Consider the following 16,656-nt stretch of genomic DNA (forward strand, 5'->3'; position numbering starts at 1 on the left):
AGGAATACTTGGAGGAATCCTCAGAGGCTGTCAGCAGTCAAAGGAATCCATGGAAGGAACTTCAGAGGCTGGTACTAGTCAAAGGAACCCTTAGAGGAAACCTCAGAGGCTAGCACCTGTCAAAGGAATCCTTAAGGAATCCTTGGAGGCTGACACCGGTCAAAGGAATCCTTAAGGAATCCTTGGAGGCTGGCACCGGTCAAAGGACTCCTTAAGGAATCTACGGAGGCTGACACCAGTCAAAGAAATTTTTGGAGGACTCCACAGAGGCTCGCACTAATCAATGGAACTCTGTAGGCTGGCACTTGGCAATGGAATCCTAAAATAATCCTTAGAGGCTGGCAGTGTTTAAAAGAATTCTTGAAACTGGCAGCTTCAGAGGAATCTTTAAAGGCTAACTGCATTCAGAGCACTCATCAGAGTGAAAAGAAAAAAAGGGTCCATTCCTGCCTACAGACTATTGACCGGAGAAACTGATCAGGTCTCATACTGTGAAAAATCACATCAGGTGTGTGGTGGTACCAGTTCTCGGGTCTCCTTGGTGTAGCTGAAGGTGAACGGGACTTTAGGTCTGATGTTGGCTGCTCGGCGTTTGTTGTTCATCGAGTTAATCAACAAGTTGATGAGGACATGGTCGTTCTTCAGCAGCGTCACGTTGCAGTCCCGGCGGTCAAATGTCACATTAGTCTTAAGGGGGCCAATGTTGGCGTGGATCTGACCCGGATAACCAGGGACACTACCCTGGAGAAAAAAAAGAAGAAGACGTACAGGTCTGGAAATGTTAGGGTCTAACTAGAACCTCTCAGATCAGAAAGCACAACATCCTGACCAGATGGACATGGGTCATAAGGACACATCTACCTTCTCAATACGGTTTAGGTTAATTGTCATATTCAGATCAACACAGGGTCAACAATGTAGGGGTGCACCGATTGCAGTTTTCTGGCCGATCATCAATTTCTAAAAAGTCTGACCGGCCGATTCCGATTTTGTTTTATAAGCAACACTGTCAGGTGTTATAAGGTCACAATGCACCTTCAATTTTCCAATCTTATTTTATTGAAAAACATACCCTTGAACAATATCCTAGAATCAATACAAAATTGTTTTAACTGGCCACAAGGTAGTACTCTGAAATATAAATGAAATTCAGACAATTGTTGAAAAAAAATAATTTTTTTTAAATCGGTAAAATTAGTTTCTCGTGCCGATTTCCGATTTCCCAAAATTAAGGAAATTGGGGCCGATAAATCGGTACACCCCTACAACAATGCAATGAAATGGTGGACAAGAAAAAATGTCTCGAATTGCCAAATAAACAACAAGAAATAGCAAAGCATGCAACAAAAAATACAAGGTGCCAAAAGTGAAAAAGAAATACATCTACAGCAGCATAGTCCTATTAGAAAAGTGGTTCTGTTAGCAGTGAGGTTCTCTTAGCAACATGGTCCCATTAGCACCATGGTTCTGTTATCAGTGAGGTTATGCTATCAGTGAAGTTCTTTTAGCAGCATGGTGCCATTAGCAGTGTGGTTAAAGTGTTAGTGAAGTTAAATTCAAAAAGCAGTCAGCTCCTAGGGGTGCAGAAAAAACATTTTTTATTTAAGAATCTAGATTCCTAGTCCTGGCAATTCTGAATCAATTCTAAAGGCCCATAAATCGATTTTAACATGTGTTTAAAAAAAATTTTCCCCGCTCCTACTCTTGAGTGTACTGCATATCGCATTATGTGTCCACTCAGCCACCGAAGAATTTTGGCTGTGTAGGCCACCATACAGCAAGCTAGTTAGCCAGCTCCCTTTCTCTGAATGGAGTCTGCTAGCATGGAGGAGGGGGACAGCACGATTCAACTTGCACCTTCGTCTTTAAAAATCATTTCAGATCCTACAATGTTCCGGGAGAAGACAGAGCTTAACAAGAGCATGGTTGTTTATAAGAAGCGTAAATAAAATTGTGCTACAGTATTTTGGAAATACGACAAAATGCGCAGAAGATGAAAGCGAAGCAGTCAACCAGCAAACTCTGCAACAAACTTCCAGGCTTCCCCAAAGGCTGTGAAGATTTCACTCGCCATCTCCTGCTATATCACAAAGGATTCAAGAGCAAACAGCTCAGTCATAGGTGAGGGGTTAGGTTTGGACCCAATGTACGTTACTCCTTCATGTTGCTTTTTACTGATAAACCTGCGCCACAATTCCAAAATGAAACAAAAATATAGTGGGAGAAGCTCTGATGCAGCTGCACCCCAAAGGTAACTGTTTTTTCTCATATTATACTAAAACTTATACAGACAAGTTGTACAACAAACAATGTAATTTGTCTTTTTAACAGGTTGAAGAGGCCAGATGAGACAAATCACCTGGAGCCAGTTCTAAATGATACAGTTAATGGTTTATAAAGTACAGTTCAGAAAAGTTTCTGTGCAGACTTGCACAGGTTTTGAAATTTTGTTAAAGATTTACCAAATATGAATCAGTACAGGTCCTTCTCAAAAAATTAGCATATTTTGATAATGGTCATTATTTTCCATAATGTAATGATAAAAATGAAACTTTCATATATTTCAGATTCATTGCACACCAACTGAAATATTTCAGGTCTTTAATTGTTTTAATACTGATGATTATGGCATACAGCTCATGAAAACCCAAAATGCCTGTCCCAAAAAATTAGCATATCATGAAAAGGTTCTCTAAACAAGCTATTAACCTAACCATCTGAATCAACGACGTAACTCTAAACACCTGCAAAAGATTCCTGAGGTTTTTAAAAACTCCCAGCCTTGTTAATTACTCAAAACCGCAATCATGGGTAAGACTGCCGACCTGACTGCTGTCCAGAAGGCCATCATCGACACCCTCAAGCAAGAGGGTAAGACACAGAAAGAAATTGCTGAACGAATAGGCTGTTCCCAGAGTGCTGTATCAAGGCACCTTCGTGCGAAGTCTGTGGGAAGGGAAAAGTGTGGCAGAAAACGCTGCACAACGAGAAGAGGTGACCGGACCCTGAGGAGGATTGTGGAGAAGGGCCGATTCCAGACCTTGGGGGACCTGCGGAAGCAGTGGACTGAGTCTGGAGTAGAAACATCCAGAGCCACCGTGCACAGGCGTGTGCAGGAAATGGGCTACAGGTGCCGCATTCCCCAGGTCAAGCCACTTTTAAACCAGAAACAGCGGCAGAAGCGCCTGACCTGGGCTACAGAGAAGCAGCACTGGACTGTGGCTGAGTGGTCCAAAGTACTTTTTTCGGATGAAAGCAAATTTTGCATGTCATTCGGAAATCAAGGTGCCAGAGTCTGGAGGAAGACTGGGGAGAAGGAAATGCCAAAATGCCAGAAGTCCAGTGTGAAGCACCCACAGTCAGTGATGGTCTGGGGTGCCATGTCATCTGCTGGTGTTGGTCCACTGTGTTTTATCAAGGGCAGGGTCCAAGCAGATAGCTATCTGGAGATTGTGGAGCACTTTCCATCTGCTGAAAAGCTTTATGGAGATGAAGATTTCATTTTTCAGCACGACCTGGCACCTGCTCACAGTGCCAAAACCACTGGTAAAATGGTTTAATGACTTTAATGGTATTACTGTGCTCAATTGGCCTGCCAACTCTCCTGACCTGAACCCCATAGAGAACCTGTGGGATATTGTGAAGAGAAAGTTGAGAGACGCAAGAACCAACACTCTGGACGAGCTTAAGGCCGCTATCGAAGCATCCTGGGCCTCCATAACACCTCAGCAGTGCCACAGGCTGATTGCCTCCATGCCACGCCGCATTGAAGCAGTCATTCATGCAAAAGGATTCCCGACCAAATATTGAGTGAATAACTGAACATGATTTGAAGGTTGGCGTTTTTTGTATTAAAAACACTTGTCTTTCATTGGTGGGATGAAATATGTTAATTTTTTGAGACAGGCATTTTGGGTTTTCATGAGCTGTATGCCATAATCATCAGTATTAAAACAATTAAAGACCTGAAATATTTCAGTTGGTGTGCAATGAATCTGAAATATATGAAAGTTTCATTTTTATCATTACATTATGGAAAATAATGACCTTTATCACAATATGCAAATTTTTTGAGAAGGACCTGTATGGTTAAAGACTAAAGTCTGTATATTTCAGATTAGGTTAAGTTTGAAAATGTTAGTGCAATATGGTAAAAGAAAACTGTGAAGTCTATATCCTGATACATGCTCAATAATCCAGGTAGAAAAATCCAAAAAAGTTCAATCTGGTCCTCTGGACATTCAAAAAACAAGAAAACAAAGCAAAAAAAATGTAGAAACGTTTCATCTCTCATCCGAGAGACTTCCTCAGTCTGAGGTGCTGTGTTCAGCTCAGTCTCTTAAATAGCACCTTCTTAGAGTGGATCAACCAGTTTGCTGCTGACAACCAAAACCAGCTGCTCACATGGTCAAGAAGGACCATCAGCCTAACAATGGATCATTAGCACACTGATGGCTTTTTACTATTCACACAGGGCTGAGTGATACTAGCAATCACAGCATTGTAAGAGGGGGACAGTTGAACCCGGAGGCCTCCACCCCGTTTAATGATGGACGATTTCTTTTCACAAAGATGGCCTCCTTTACTCCTCTCTCAAACCATCGTTCCTCTCTGTCCAGGATGTGAACATCTTCATCCCTGAAAGAGTGACCGCTGGCCTGGAGATGAGTGTAGACCGCAGAATCCTGGCCTGATGATGTTGATCTTCTGTGCTGGTCCATCCTTTTGGCCAGTGGCTGTTTAGTTTCCCCGATGTAAGACTGATCACAGCCCTCCTGACACTGAACAGCATACACAATATTACTCTGTTTGTGCCGGGGGACTGGATCTTGTGAAGTCTATTTTATTTTGAGTTAAAGGTTAATGCACTATGGTAGGCTGAAGTGATGGACTGGAGACTTGTCCAGGTGTCCCTGCCTCTTACACAGTGATGGCTGGACATGGGCACCAGTGATACCTTTGACTCCTAAAGGAAGAAGTGGGTAAAGATGATGGATGGATTAATTATTTGTTTCTAGATATTTATTTATTTATTTAATTTATTTATTTATTTATTTCAGAAAAATCCAGGCAGCTAAGCTAACCTAATACTGGTAATTTCAGTTACAAAATTTTATGAACTCCTATATTGGTTCTTATTTTTGGTATAAATATAAAACGATGCAAAAAGATGGGATACAATAAATAACCTAAAATTATTGTTTTAAATAAAAGTTATATTTGTTTACATTGTTGTTTAATCTTTTCAGCTTGTCGGTTACATAATTTAAACATAATTTATGACTATTTCAATAGAAAAATCATTTCTGAATCGAAACATCAATTTTTAATCGAATCGTGACACCAAAAATCAGAATTGAATCGAATCACCAGACAGAGATTCACACCCTTAGTTAACTATATATATATATATATATATATATATATATATATATATATATATACATATATAAATTAGGGGTTGAACGACTACATCATTTTTAAACTCGACATTAACATAATAAAACTCGAGTAGAACTCAAGTAGTTGATGACGTCATAGGATCTCAAGATGAAAAAATAAATACAAAATAAAATCGCAAAAAAAGTCATGTATTCTTTACCAAAAAAAAAAAAAAAGACCAACAAAACATTGGGAGAGTATATTATGCTCCTACCATTTATCATACTGCAAATAAGTCACAGGAAAACCAAAACTATTAGTTATTATTATTAAGCTGCAAAAGTAAAGAAACATGCAGCACATCAAAAACGAAACTAAAAACAGTGGTGCAGACGACCACCTTTCCTTACGGTAGTTGAAGATTCATCTTTAGTGAAATATTTCCATACTATTGATGCATTTCTACCTGTTTGCCAAGACTGGGTCTGCTCTGCTCCATCCATCTGCTGGGAGGAATCCATTTGGTAGCTTCTCTAGTAGCCCGGTGCGGATCACGTGACATGACGTCACTGCGAATACTCGACGTGAAATTTAAAAACTCGATAGATGCCCTGGGAATCGACCTGTCAATTACTCAAGTAGTCTGTTAAAGCCCTAATATACATGAATGTTTCTGTTCAGTGCCCTGAGGTGACTTCTGTTGACTTGGTGCTATACAAATAAACTGAACTGAATGGGTTCTGTTAGCAGTGTGATCCTGTTAGCAGCATGATGATAATGACGACTGCGGCAATGGGCGATAAGTGTCCTCTAGAACTGGGTCCAACAGACACAGAACATCCAAGATTTCCCCGCAGAACCAAAGTGTTCCGTAGAGTTCCGACTGTGCAGGCAGATGGAGAATCATGGAGACGGCCGCCATGACAGGCCTGAGCCCGAGACTGGAAGGGGGCCGGGAACTGAATCACGATGGTACGATGGCAAGTTAGCGACACACAAAACTCCAAAAGTGTGTTGCAGTCATACCCGTAGTGTGGGCGTACAATGTAGGTGTAAGAAATGTTAAAACAAAAACAACAGGAACCAAAAAAAACAAAAAGAGTCAAAGCAGAGCTCCCGTCAGTGCTGCCATACTGCGGCACATGTGATGTCACACACGCACAATAACAGGCAGTAATTTTTCCACCTCCCAATTGTCTAGGCCACCTACGCTGACTGACGACCCACCCCCTTTGGAGCCAATCGACATGCCGGCAAATGATAGTCACATGACCATTTTCAGTTGTTCTAGCTGTAAAGACAGCCTCTCAGAGGCTCCATTTTAATTTGTCAAAAGTGCACACTTTAAACTACACACTAGTTTTGAAATTGTGTTGATAGGCCAAGTAAAACCATCCATCCATCATCTTTACCTAGGGCTGAGTACCGAACCGAGGTTCTTTTATGGCACCGACCGAACTGCATCGGTCGGTGTATGTATTGAAACGTCACTCTTCTTTCGGTGTCAAGTTTTGGAATTGGCTGTAACGTGTCACGTGGTTTCAGCACGCAGGCAGGTAAAGTACCAGACATATGACAGACTACACCCAGATTACACCCAGAGCTGTATAGAGCTGCCGTACCTAATCTATGTATAATGTATGTCTATGGTGCTGGTGACGCCCACAGACGGGTTCACGTGTGCAGCGCGTGTTGTCAAGCGGCTTCGACAACACGCGAGCAGAAAGTTGCTCCGTGTTTTTCTGCGAGGAGAGGAGGAGGACAGCAGCCTCCCCCTCCTCCTCTCACCATTAAAGTCAGCCTGTGAGAGCCTGAACGTCCTGATTCATTATCTCCACGATCGGACTCTTCATCAGAGAACTCCGAGGACGGCTCTGTGTCTGTGTTTCAGCTAGTGAGTTTACATTTGTTAGCATAACTGCAGCTTAACACGTACATCGCGGTGATTAAACTATGATCCATGTAATGCTAACTTTTTAAGATATTAGTGTGTAAATTTATTTTATGGGTATCTATGTAGCTAGCTAAAATCAGAAGCTAACTAAAGACTGACAGTAACAGATGAAGATTAGCTTGTAAAAATGTGCTCATCCATCCAGTCAGCTGCTTAAACAGTTCACTAATGTTCACTGTTTATGTTCATGTTCTCCTCACAGGAGGTTCTGACCCTGATGTGAGGAGAACAAAAGAAAAGCGAGGTGGGGGGGGGGGGGGGGGCGCACAGGACAGTCACAAACTTTGTTGTTAAAAGATTGCTGCTTTTTCTACAGTGGAGCTGCATGTTGGAGTTAAGTAAACTGTAAAGGATTTTGTTGACCATTTAAGCTTTTATCTCTCAGCCTAGATAATGTTTTTTGAGTAATAAGAACACAACCATGTTATTGTTGATGTTTTGTTCTCATGTCAGTTAGGGAGATGATCAGAGCCCTAAACCCCAGAGAACCACAGAGAAGATTCAGGCAGAGACACAGAGGTGCAGAAGTCTGCATCAACCCTAACCTCAGTGAATCCAGTGACCTGCTGGTGGGATGTGAGGGACAGTATGTCAAACTGACAACCAGGTATCTGTGTGTGCAACAAGCATCTACACCCTCAGAGTGAACATTTTCTACTGCTGGAGACACCATCAGCCAGGAGCATCTTGTTTGTGTCCAGAGAAAGCAGACATGTTGATGTTTCTAAAGAAAACTGTTCAGTAAAAAGGTCCTCAGTGTGTAGCAGTGAGCATTAGACACTGACGTCACTGGTTTGTAACTGGTCTTTTGAACTGGAAATTATTTGTTTGTTTTTATGTAAGAAAACTGCTTGGAATAGAAAAATACCAAAGTTAAAAAAAATAAAACTCACAATTTGTAATGTAATGTGTAACGTAATTTTATTCTTGTTAGAATTAATAGTAATTACAAAATTGGTACCCAAAAAAGAACCGTCCAGGAACCGACACTGAAGTGAAGGTACCGACACTGGTACCGATACAGATGTTTTTAGAAAGGTACCCAGCCCTATCTTTACCCACTTCTTCCTTTTTGGACCGCGGGGATCACTGGTGTCCATGCCCAGCTATCACTGTGCGAGAGGCGGGGGACACCCTGGACAGGTCTCCAGTCCATCACAGGGACACATAGACAAACAAGACAATCAACAATTCACTTGCTCACTCACACCTAGGGACAATTTAGTTACCAATCAGCCTAACATGCATGTTTTTGGTCTGTAGGAGGAAACCTGAGTACCCAGAGAAAACCCACGCAGCACGGAGAGAACATGCAAACAAACTTAGAGACAGGTACGTTCTGTAGTCTGAGAATTACGGTATGTTATCTCGCTCTACAAATTGATTGACAGCTGCTGCTGATTATGACTTCATAACTATTTTCATGTCTGTGATGCTGGTAAGACATTTTCATCAGTGATCAGTGTTTAAACAGTCTACAATTACCAACATGTTCACCACAGAACATCTATGTGTTGATGTTGCACATCAGTTGAATGCTGCACAATCGTTTGGAGACAGACCAGAACCAGTGGACTTACCTTGGGCTCGATGATGGGCTGGCTGACAATTCCTTCGTACAACTCTGTGTCCAGAACCATGTAGGGTTCCAGTTCATTTGTAGGTTTGACCTTGTTATTTGGTGTGTACAAGGATTCCTCTTCGTTGTTGAAGATTTTGCTCACTGGCTCATCATTGGAGGAACCGCAGAGCGTCAGGAGCAAGGGCTCCTTCACCCTCTTGATCCTGACGGCTACTTTCCCTGCCTTCAGCTGAGTATCAGCAGAAACAAAGATATAATCGTTTTCAGGACCTTTATCAGAGTTAGACACCAGGAAATGACCTCTGAAGCGATGGCGTCCTCACCGTGATCACAGTGAACTCCACTTCCTCGTTGATGTCCTCTTCTGAAAAACCAATGTCACTGAAGTTCTCTCTGGTTTCAAACGGAAGCTCTCCATGTTCATCGGACTTGATGGTGCCTTCGCTTTCTTTCAGGCTGGAAATGACGCCCTGCAGCCATCAGAACAAAAAACAGCTTAACTGAAGCACAGAAACTGGTGTGGTTATAAACTTACAGGTAAAGTGGGCAGAGCTGACCCACCTTCTCTCGCGTCTCGTTAGTCGAGCTGAAGGTGGAAGGAATTTTGGGTTTGATGTTGGTGGCTCTCCGTTTCTCAGACACAATGTCTGTAAGCAAATTGATGAGGACGTGATCGTTTTTCAGCAGCGTCACTGTGCTATCCCTCCTTTCAAACGGCAAATTGGTCCACACCTGTCCAATGGTTACGTACACCTGGCCTGGGTACTGACGCACGCCAGGCTGAACAAAAACCAGGGCAGGGTAAAGTATGACTCAGGAATTCATTTAAACAAACTAGACACCTGACTGAACTCACCTGAGGCTCTGAGATGGGCTGACTTACTACAGCTTCAAAGATGTCCGGGTCCACATTCTCAGTTCCACCTGGAGCCACTTTAACATCTGTAGCTACAGAACGAGCCTATCCAGATCAAGAACCAGAGATTTTACTAAGGCTTGAACAGGACCAAAGAGTTTACTGACAGAACCAACAACCACTCACCTTCTCTTTGCAGGCAGTGAAGTGGACTCGGACTCCAGGCGTCATGGCACTGGGGTTTCCAAAGAAGACATCGAAGCTGAAGGTGAACTTTTCAAGGTCTTCCCTTTCGATGTAGCCAAACGAGGGCTACAGAACAGAAACAGAAGATTACTAACAAGATCCAAAGATCTTTCAAACATGACATTCGTTATCAAGAAACTAGTATTCCTGCCTCCCAGAGGCTCATGAGAACATCTTGGACAAAATCCTCACCCCAATGAAGGAAATGATCCCCATGGATCTACCAGGAGGAGGCCTAGGGACACAAAAAGACCTCCCATTAAGACTCAAACATTCAGTCAAAGCATGCAAGTCAAAATATGAGTGGTAAACACCAGGAGATGAACATGTGAAGACGACTAACATCTGGACAAGCCTAAAATCTGAATCATGCTAACACTTGGAGAAGACAAGATTTGAGCCATATTAAAATTTTGGTCAGACTAACACAGAGATCAGTTTAACATCTGGACAAAACTTATACCCGAGTCAGACTAACACCTGGTCAGAATGGCATACAACTGGATGAGACTAACATCTGAGTCAGACTAACACCTGGGTCCGACTAAGGTTGTTTTCACACCTGATAGTCTGGTATACTCGGTTCAGTTGGGGACCAATATTCATAACATTTTGTTTATATTTGAGCTGGTGCGTTTGCATTCACACTGCACTGTTGAGCCAACCTGTTCGAACCAACCTGTTCCCCCACTCGCCTGTGGTGGCGCTGCACCAAGAACTACTGAAAGAAATGACAAAAACCTCTGAAGAAGACACTTCTTTTTCTGGAAATAGAAACAAAAACGGAGTGGCGTCAAATTTTAGTGGTTTTAGGATTTTTGTTTTGTTATTTTTCCAACAATGGACTCAGCATGAGTGGAAGATGAGGCAGAAGACCATGGAGAATATTGTTTTTCACACAAGGCGGCTGACGGCTCCATACGAGGTAAGAGAAATGCGTGTTTGTTTGCCCTGCGCTGTACTCCACTTCCTGCTTGTGGAACGGTGTCCGGTCTGGTTGCATTCGCACTGTATTCAAACCGTGCTAGAGTTTTCTTCTACCGAACCAAGACCTAGGTTTTTAGGTGGGCCAGAGTTCGCCTTTTTGTTCCGTGACAGAGTTAGATGGCACGTTCACACCTCACCAAACGAACCGGACTTCCTAGGCAAATGAACTAGAGTTCAGGACAACAGAGCTGGTGTGAATGCACCCTAACGTGACTCCACAGGTCTCTCTTGTAAATGAGTCCTTGAGGCTCAATGAGACTAACCTCTATAACTAAAGATTGAATGAATGAAAAAAACCTGGATAAGACTAACAGCTGAGACCGAATGAAGTGGACAAGACAAATTTAAAAAGAAGACTAACAACTACACCAGACTAACAACTGAGTCCGAATGAAGTGGACAAGACAAATTTAAAAAGAAGACTAACAACTAAACCAGACTAACATCTGAGTCAGACTATCACCTGGATCAGACTAACATTTGAGTCAGACTGTAGGATTTAAGAAACTTTATTAATTGGACAATCTGTTTTATAACAAGGCCGAAGCAAATATGTGTTTTTAACTTGCAATGACCTGCAGAGAATACGTTCAACAGAACTTTTTTTAAACAGGTTTTGAGATGCGTTTAAAGCTGACCTGAGAATGATTTGTTTATCTGTATCTAAAAGTACCAAGAATTTCTGGGCGCAAGATCAAAATGTTTATATAAGACCATCAGAACTGTTTTATCAACTAAGTGTTCAAAAATGTCCTGTGTCAGGCTGACCTGAGAAGAATGTGCTTACAGGAAAATCATTGTGGGCATCTGTAGTGAACTAGGCCTCTGACAACAATCTGTCTCTGAAGACCTTCATGGGACAGGAACTGTTATTTCATTGATTTGAATCCAGAAATACAAATTAGCTCATCAAAAGACTATTTAATTGTATCCTGAATTAATCAATTGAAAGAACACTCTTCCTTTTTCATTATCATTACTATTTTAGAATATCTTGATAATCAAAGTGTGTTTAGTTCATACCATTTCTAAATGTTGAAGTGAACCACTCATTTTAAATCAACTGTGAAACAGTATTAATGATTTTTAAACCTCATTAGAAGTCAGAAATCAAGTTAAATGTCTATTTACAAAGTAATTGTGCATTTTGATCTTCTGTCTGAATGAGGAGTAGTGATGTCGGTCAGAAGTCAGGGATGTCGGTCAAAAGTCAGAAAGCAAGTTATTAGAACGAAGTGTCTTGTTTTTAAACCTAGCAGACAGTAAATAACTTCAACTGGCACCTGCTTCCTCTCATCTCTCATAATATTACTCTGTCTGTACTAAACGTTCGTAAACATTCCTGCTGTCTTTTTGACTCCTAATAACCCCCTGACATCACTGAAACACCGCCCCTGCTGGTTGTTTCAACCAATCAGGAAGTACCAAGTGACCGGAAGTGAGTACTCTTTTAAAAGTCAACACTTCCTGGGACTATTCAGTCTTCTGAGTCTTCTTCAGTCTTCCTGGAGTCTTACTCAGTTTTCCTGAGTCTTTCTTGGGACTATGGAGTCTTCCTGAGAGTTCCTAAGGAACTTTCAGATTTAATCAATAGCTGATGGATTTGACCGTGAGACAAGGGTCCGTCCATCCCAGCTGGAGTCACAGCGCCTCGCTGTGAACTCACCCAGGCGTAACGCCCTACAACTTCGAAGGAAGCTTGTTCTGTTGGACGGAGTAAACCACACGACTTCTGACGATGACCAGCCACCCTGACTGGAGACGCTGAAAGGTAGCGTGCATAGGGACATCTGTACTGGAGCTGTCCATCCACGGCAAAGGTAAAGAGACGTCACGAGTTATAATGCACTAAGTGGACCGGGGGTTTGAGCTGGTGTTGAAAGAAGCGTGCTAATTCTGGTCAACAAACATACATCTTCCTTTATCCATCTTTCTTTAAACTTCTCCATTCCTTCCTTTAAACTTTTCTATTTTGCCAGTAATCTAGATGCCTTCAGAGGTGAATCAGCCTCCATCAGTAATGTTCTGTTGTCTTGTTAGTAAAGCGTGCCAAGTTTTTATTAATCAGAAACAGATCAGCAAATCAATGTGTACATGTTTTGATGTTAAATTTTGATTCTGTTAAATAAATGACCGCATTTATTCTGATGGGTCAAAGAAAAAATGGCGTGTCATGCCACTGATTAAACAATCCTCACAGTTATCTCGGTCACATGGCATTAATTTAACTCGAAAAAGAAATAATCCGTTGTTTTTAAATAATTAATATTCTTTGTGCTTGAACTAGCTTTAAGAATAATTAATTAGTAGTGAAGCTACAGGAAAGCTGTCCCCCAGCCTCACTACACATCAGAGGCTCTGGAAAACTTGACAATAACAGCTTATGTTCGTGTGCTATTTCAGAAATGTATAAATGCTCTGAAAACATCCCATCTGGAGGGGTTCTGTCTTTGAGGTCCCAGGTATTCAGCTGTTCAGCCTGAGGGCTAGCTTCAAAATAAAACCCCCATTTTGCTGTCAATAAGAACCGAGGTGTCACCTGTTTTATTTAATTATCTCAAAAGTATTCCATGTAGTATTAGCCACTACAAGACTAACACCTGGACCAGACTAATATCTGAATCAGACTAACACCTGGATGAAGTTCAAGATGGCCGCGCTCAGAGCAGTTGCAGCTTCACAGGCTCCCGGTACTATCCCAGTTTTTAGAAGTTTTGATATTGACTCTGTGCCTGACTCCGCACGATTTATGCGTGTGAACTGTAGCCGAACCGAATTGATGAGAATAGGAGTGGATTTGCCACAAAATACAGCAGAAATCAGCAAAGAACTCAAAACTATGCTCGGCAGAACGCAGATTTAAAAGTCATCTACCTGGAAGCTGCAGCAGAGGTGCTCCAACGGGCAGAAGAGGAAGTGCTGCTCCCGGCTTAAGAAGAGAGGATGCCGGGCGGGAGTTATGGTGAGGCTACGAGCTAACGCTAAAGACGGAAAACTCCTGATGCCGTCTCTCTTTCTGTCGAACGTCCGCTCGTTGGACAACAAGATGGATTTGCTTCATCTGAGAGCGGGCGCGTCAGAAGAGATGAAGTGTGCGGTGCTTTGCCTCACAGAAACATGGATTACAAGTGAAACGCCGGATACAGTCTTCCAGCTGGATGACAGACTTTTTTCCCGAGCGGACCGCTGCAGCAATCTAACGGGGAAATCATGGGAAGGCCGAGTGTGCATTTACGTGAGTAAAAGTTGGTGCATGAACTGTATCTGTTGTAAAAAGCTCATGCTCAAAGGCTTTGGAGCGGATAACAGTGAAATGTCGGCCACATTATCTACCCCACGAGTTCACAGCAACTTTCATAACAGTTGTTTACATTTCTCCGGATGCTAATGCTAATGACGCCCTGCAGGAGCTCCACGATATCTTAAGCTCTCTGCAGAACAAACACCCTGAGGCTCTTTACGTGGTAGCCTGAGACTTTAATCACCTGAATCTAAAGGACTGTCTTCCAAGCTTTTAGCAGCATGTGGGCAAACCAACATGTGGAAACAACACGCTGGACCGTGTTTACACAAACATAAAAGATGCATACAAAGTCGAACCCCGCCCCACCTAGGATTCTCTGATCACATCTCAATCTTAATGATACATGCTTACTTCCCCCCGCTGAGACGCTCCAGACCGGTACAAAAGAAAGTTAAATGTTGGATCCAGGACAGTGGCCCCATACTGTGAGATTGTTTTGATAGAACAGACTGGCAGGTTTTCAGAGAAGCTGCTGAAAATGGAGGATCTCTTGATCTGGACCAATATGCATCCTCAGTTCTGGGTTACATTAGTACATGTACTGACACCGTCTCCACTATCAGATATGTTGAAAGCTACCCAAACAGAAAACCTTGGCTGAATGCAGAGGTGCACACCCTGCTGGAAGCCAGGAACACTGCTGCTGATGTTCTTATAGAACATTACAGAACCACCTGCATCATGAAGGACCCCACTCACCCAGCACACACACTTTTTGCCCTGCTTCCCTCAGGAAGGAGGTTGAGGAGCATTAAGTGTAGAACCACTAGACTGGGGAACAGCTTCTACCCTGAGGCTGTTAGACTCATGAATCTCTAAATCTCTAACCAGAATATTCACTGTGAAAAAAAATCACATCATGTTGCTGCTGATCTGTTTCATGTTGCTGCTGATCTGTTTCATGCTGATGTGTTCATGCGTGCTCATCTGCTCACAGACTCATGCACATGTTCGTGCTGTTTTTCTACGCAATGTTTTTGCGTAGAAAAACATTGCGTTGTCTATTAGTGCTTAGTGTATTTTAGTTGATGTTTTTCTTAGTTCATATGTTAGATGTTATCACTGCTTTTCTTTTACATTTTATTGTTGGATGTAACTGAGACCCTGTGTACATAATTTCGCTCCAACACATGTACCACATGCGGTGCGAACGACAATAAATAATCTCCGACTCTGACTCTGATTAGGGCTGGGCGATATGGATCAAAAATAACATCTCAATATTTTTAAGATTCAGATTTCAGGTCTGTCTTGTAAATGAGTCCTCGAGGCTCAATGGGATTTACCTGTCTAAATAAAGGTTGAATGAATGAAAAAAAAGAATGGTACGATTTCAATATTTTTTCTTTCCATAAAGTAATAAAAATATATTTGAGTCAAAGCTTTGTCCCAATTGTCACAGAGGCATGTTTATTAACAGTGTGTATACTGTACAAAATAAATGTCTAAAAAATAAAAAATAATAATTTCTGCATAACAAAACCAAAAACACAGCTGTGCACTTGAAATTTAAACAGAACACATGCACAGCAAACATAACAAAAGGATGACTTGCTCTTTAAAAAGCCTGATTCTAATTAAGTATATTCATTCACCCTTTAATAACCTTTATAAACAAAGCTGTTAGAAAGCCCTCGTTGTTGTGTTGTTGGCTTGTTTACTGAGCTCGGTTCGGTTTGGTGACAGCTTGCTTCCTTCTGAATTTCATGGTTCCTTTGCCCTTGAGTGCACCGTGGCTGTTCTGACACTAGTGAATAAACCGGTCTGTGTAAAGTGTCGTGCTGCGTGTGTCGGACGGAGTTTGTTTCTCTCACGACATGGACAGCCTTGCTGTTTGAGCTTCTGCTTGAGCTTTACTGGTTAACAGAAGAAACACAGCAAATTTATCACCCTAAGCTGGATATGTCTCCATGTTCTTTAAGGTGAAGACAACTTCATACCTTGCTGCTCTAAACCACTTAATGTCCTGGAGAACACCAAACCTATCCTTTTTAGCAGCTTCCCAGTCTACCAAGTCATTTTCACACCTATCAGGAATTTACAGTGGCTGCACTGTGAATCAAACAGCACTCATCAACCAGAAACTGGTTGATGAGTGCTGTTTGACTGAGTCTGTTGCACCTCCACAGACTGAAGACGTCTTCTGAATAAAATACAAAACGTTTCAACAAAGACGAATCCTGACCTGACTTAACCTGGTTAGATTTATCTACCTGGATTATTGAGCAGCATCAGGAGATAAACTGTTCATGATGCTCCTGATTTAAAAAGGTTTCTTCTTGTAACATTAAAAAAAAAATGTATATTTTGAATTTGTTGTTAATCTGTTATGATTGTGGTTTTGG

At 41.9% G+C, this 16,656-nt stretch overlaps 1 protein-coding gene across 1 annotated transcript in view; it reads right to left on the minus strand.

Moving 5' to 3' along the window:
• si:dkeyp-121d4.3 overlaps positions 1 to 16,656 on the minus strand; it is a 41,333-nt gene that overhangs the window by 17,644 nt on the left and 7,033 nt on the right. The window contains exons 4-10 of the mRNA XM_037698231.1: positions 10,213 to 10,255; positions 9,961 to 10,086; positions 9,775 to 9,879; positions 9,480 to 9,698; positions 9,242 to 9,388; positions 8,917 to 9,147; positions 523 to 741 (exon numbers count right to left, since the gene is read on the minus strand). Coding sequence (XP_037554159.1) covers positions 523 to 741; positions 8,917 to 9,147; positions 9,242 to 9,388; positions 9,480 to 9,698; positions 9,775 to 9,879; positions 9,961 to 10,086; positions 10,213 to 10,255 — 1,090 coding nt within the window. The remainder of the gene's footprint in view (positions 1 to 522; positions 742 to 8,916; positions 9,148 to 9,241; positions 9,389 to 9,479; positions 9,699 to 9,774; positions 9,880 to 9,960; positions 10,087 to 10,212; positions 10,256 to 16,656) is intronic.

Source organism: Nematolebias whitei, chromosome 1, assembly GCF_014905685.2.
Source record: "Nematolebias whitei isolate Nwh7 chromosome 1, NemWhi1, whole genome shotgun sequence".
In the NCBI taxonomy this organism is placed as follows: domain Eukaryota; kingdom Metazoa; phylum Chordata; class Actinopteri; order Cyprinodontiformes; family Rivulidae; genus Nematolebias; species Nematolebias whitei.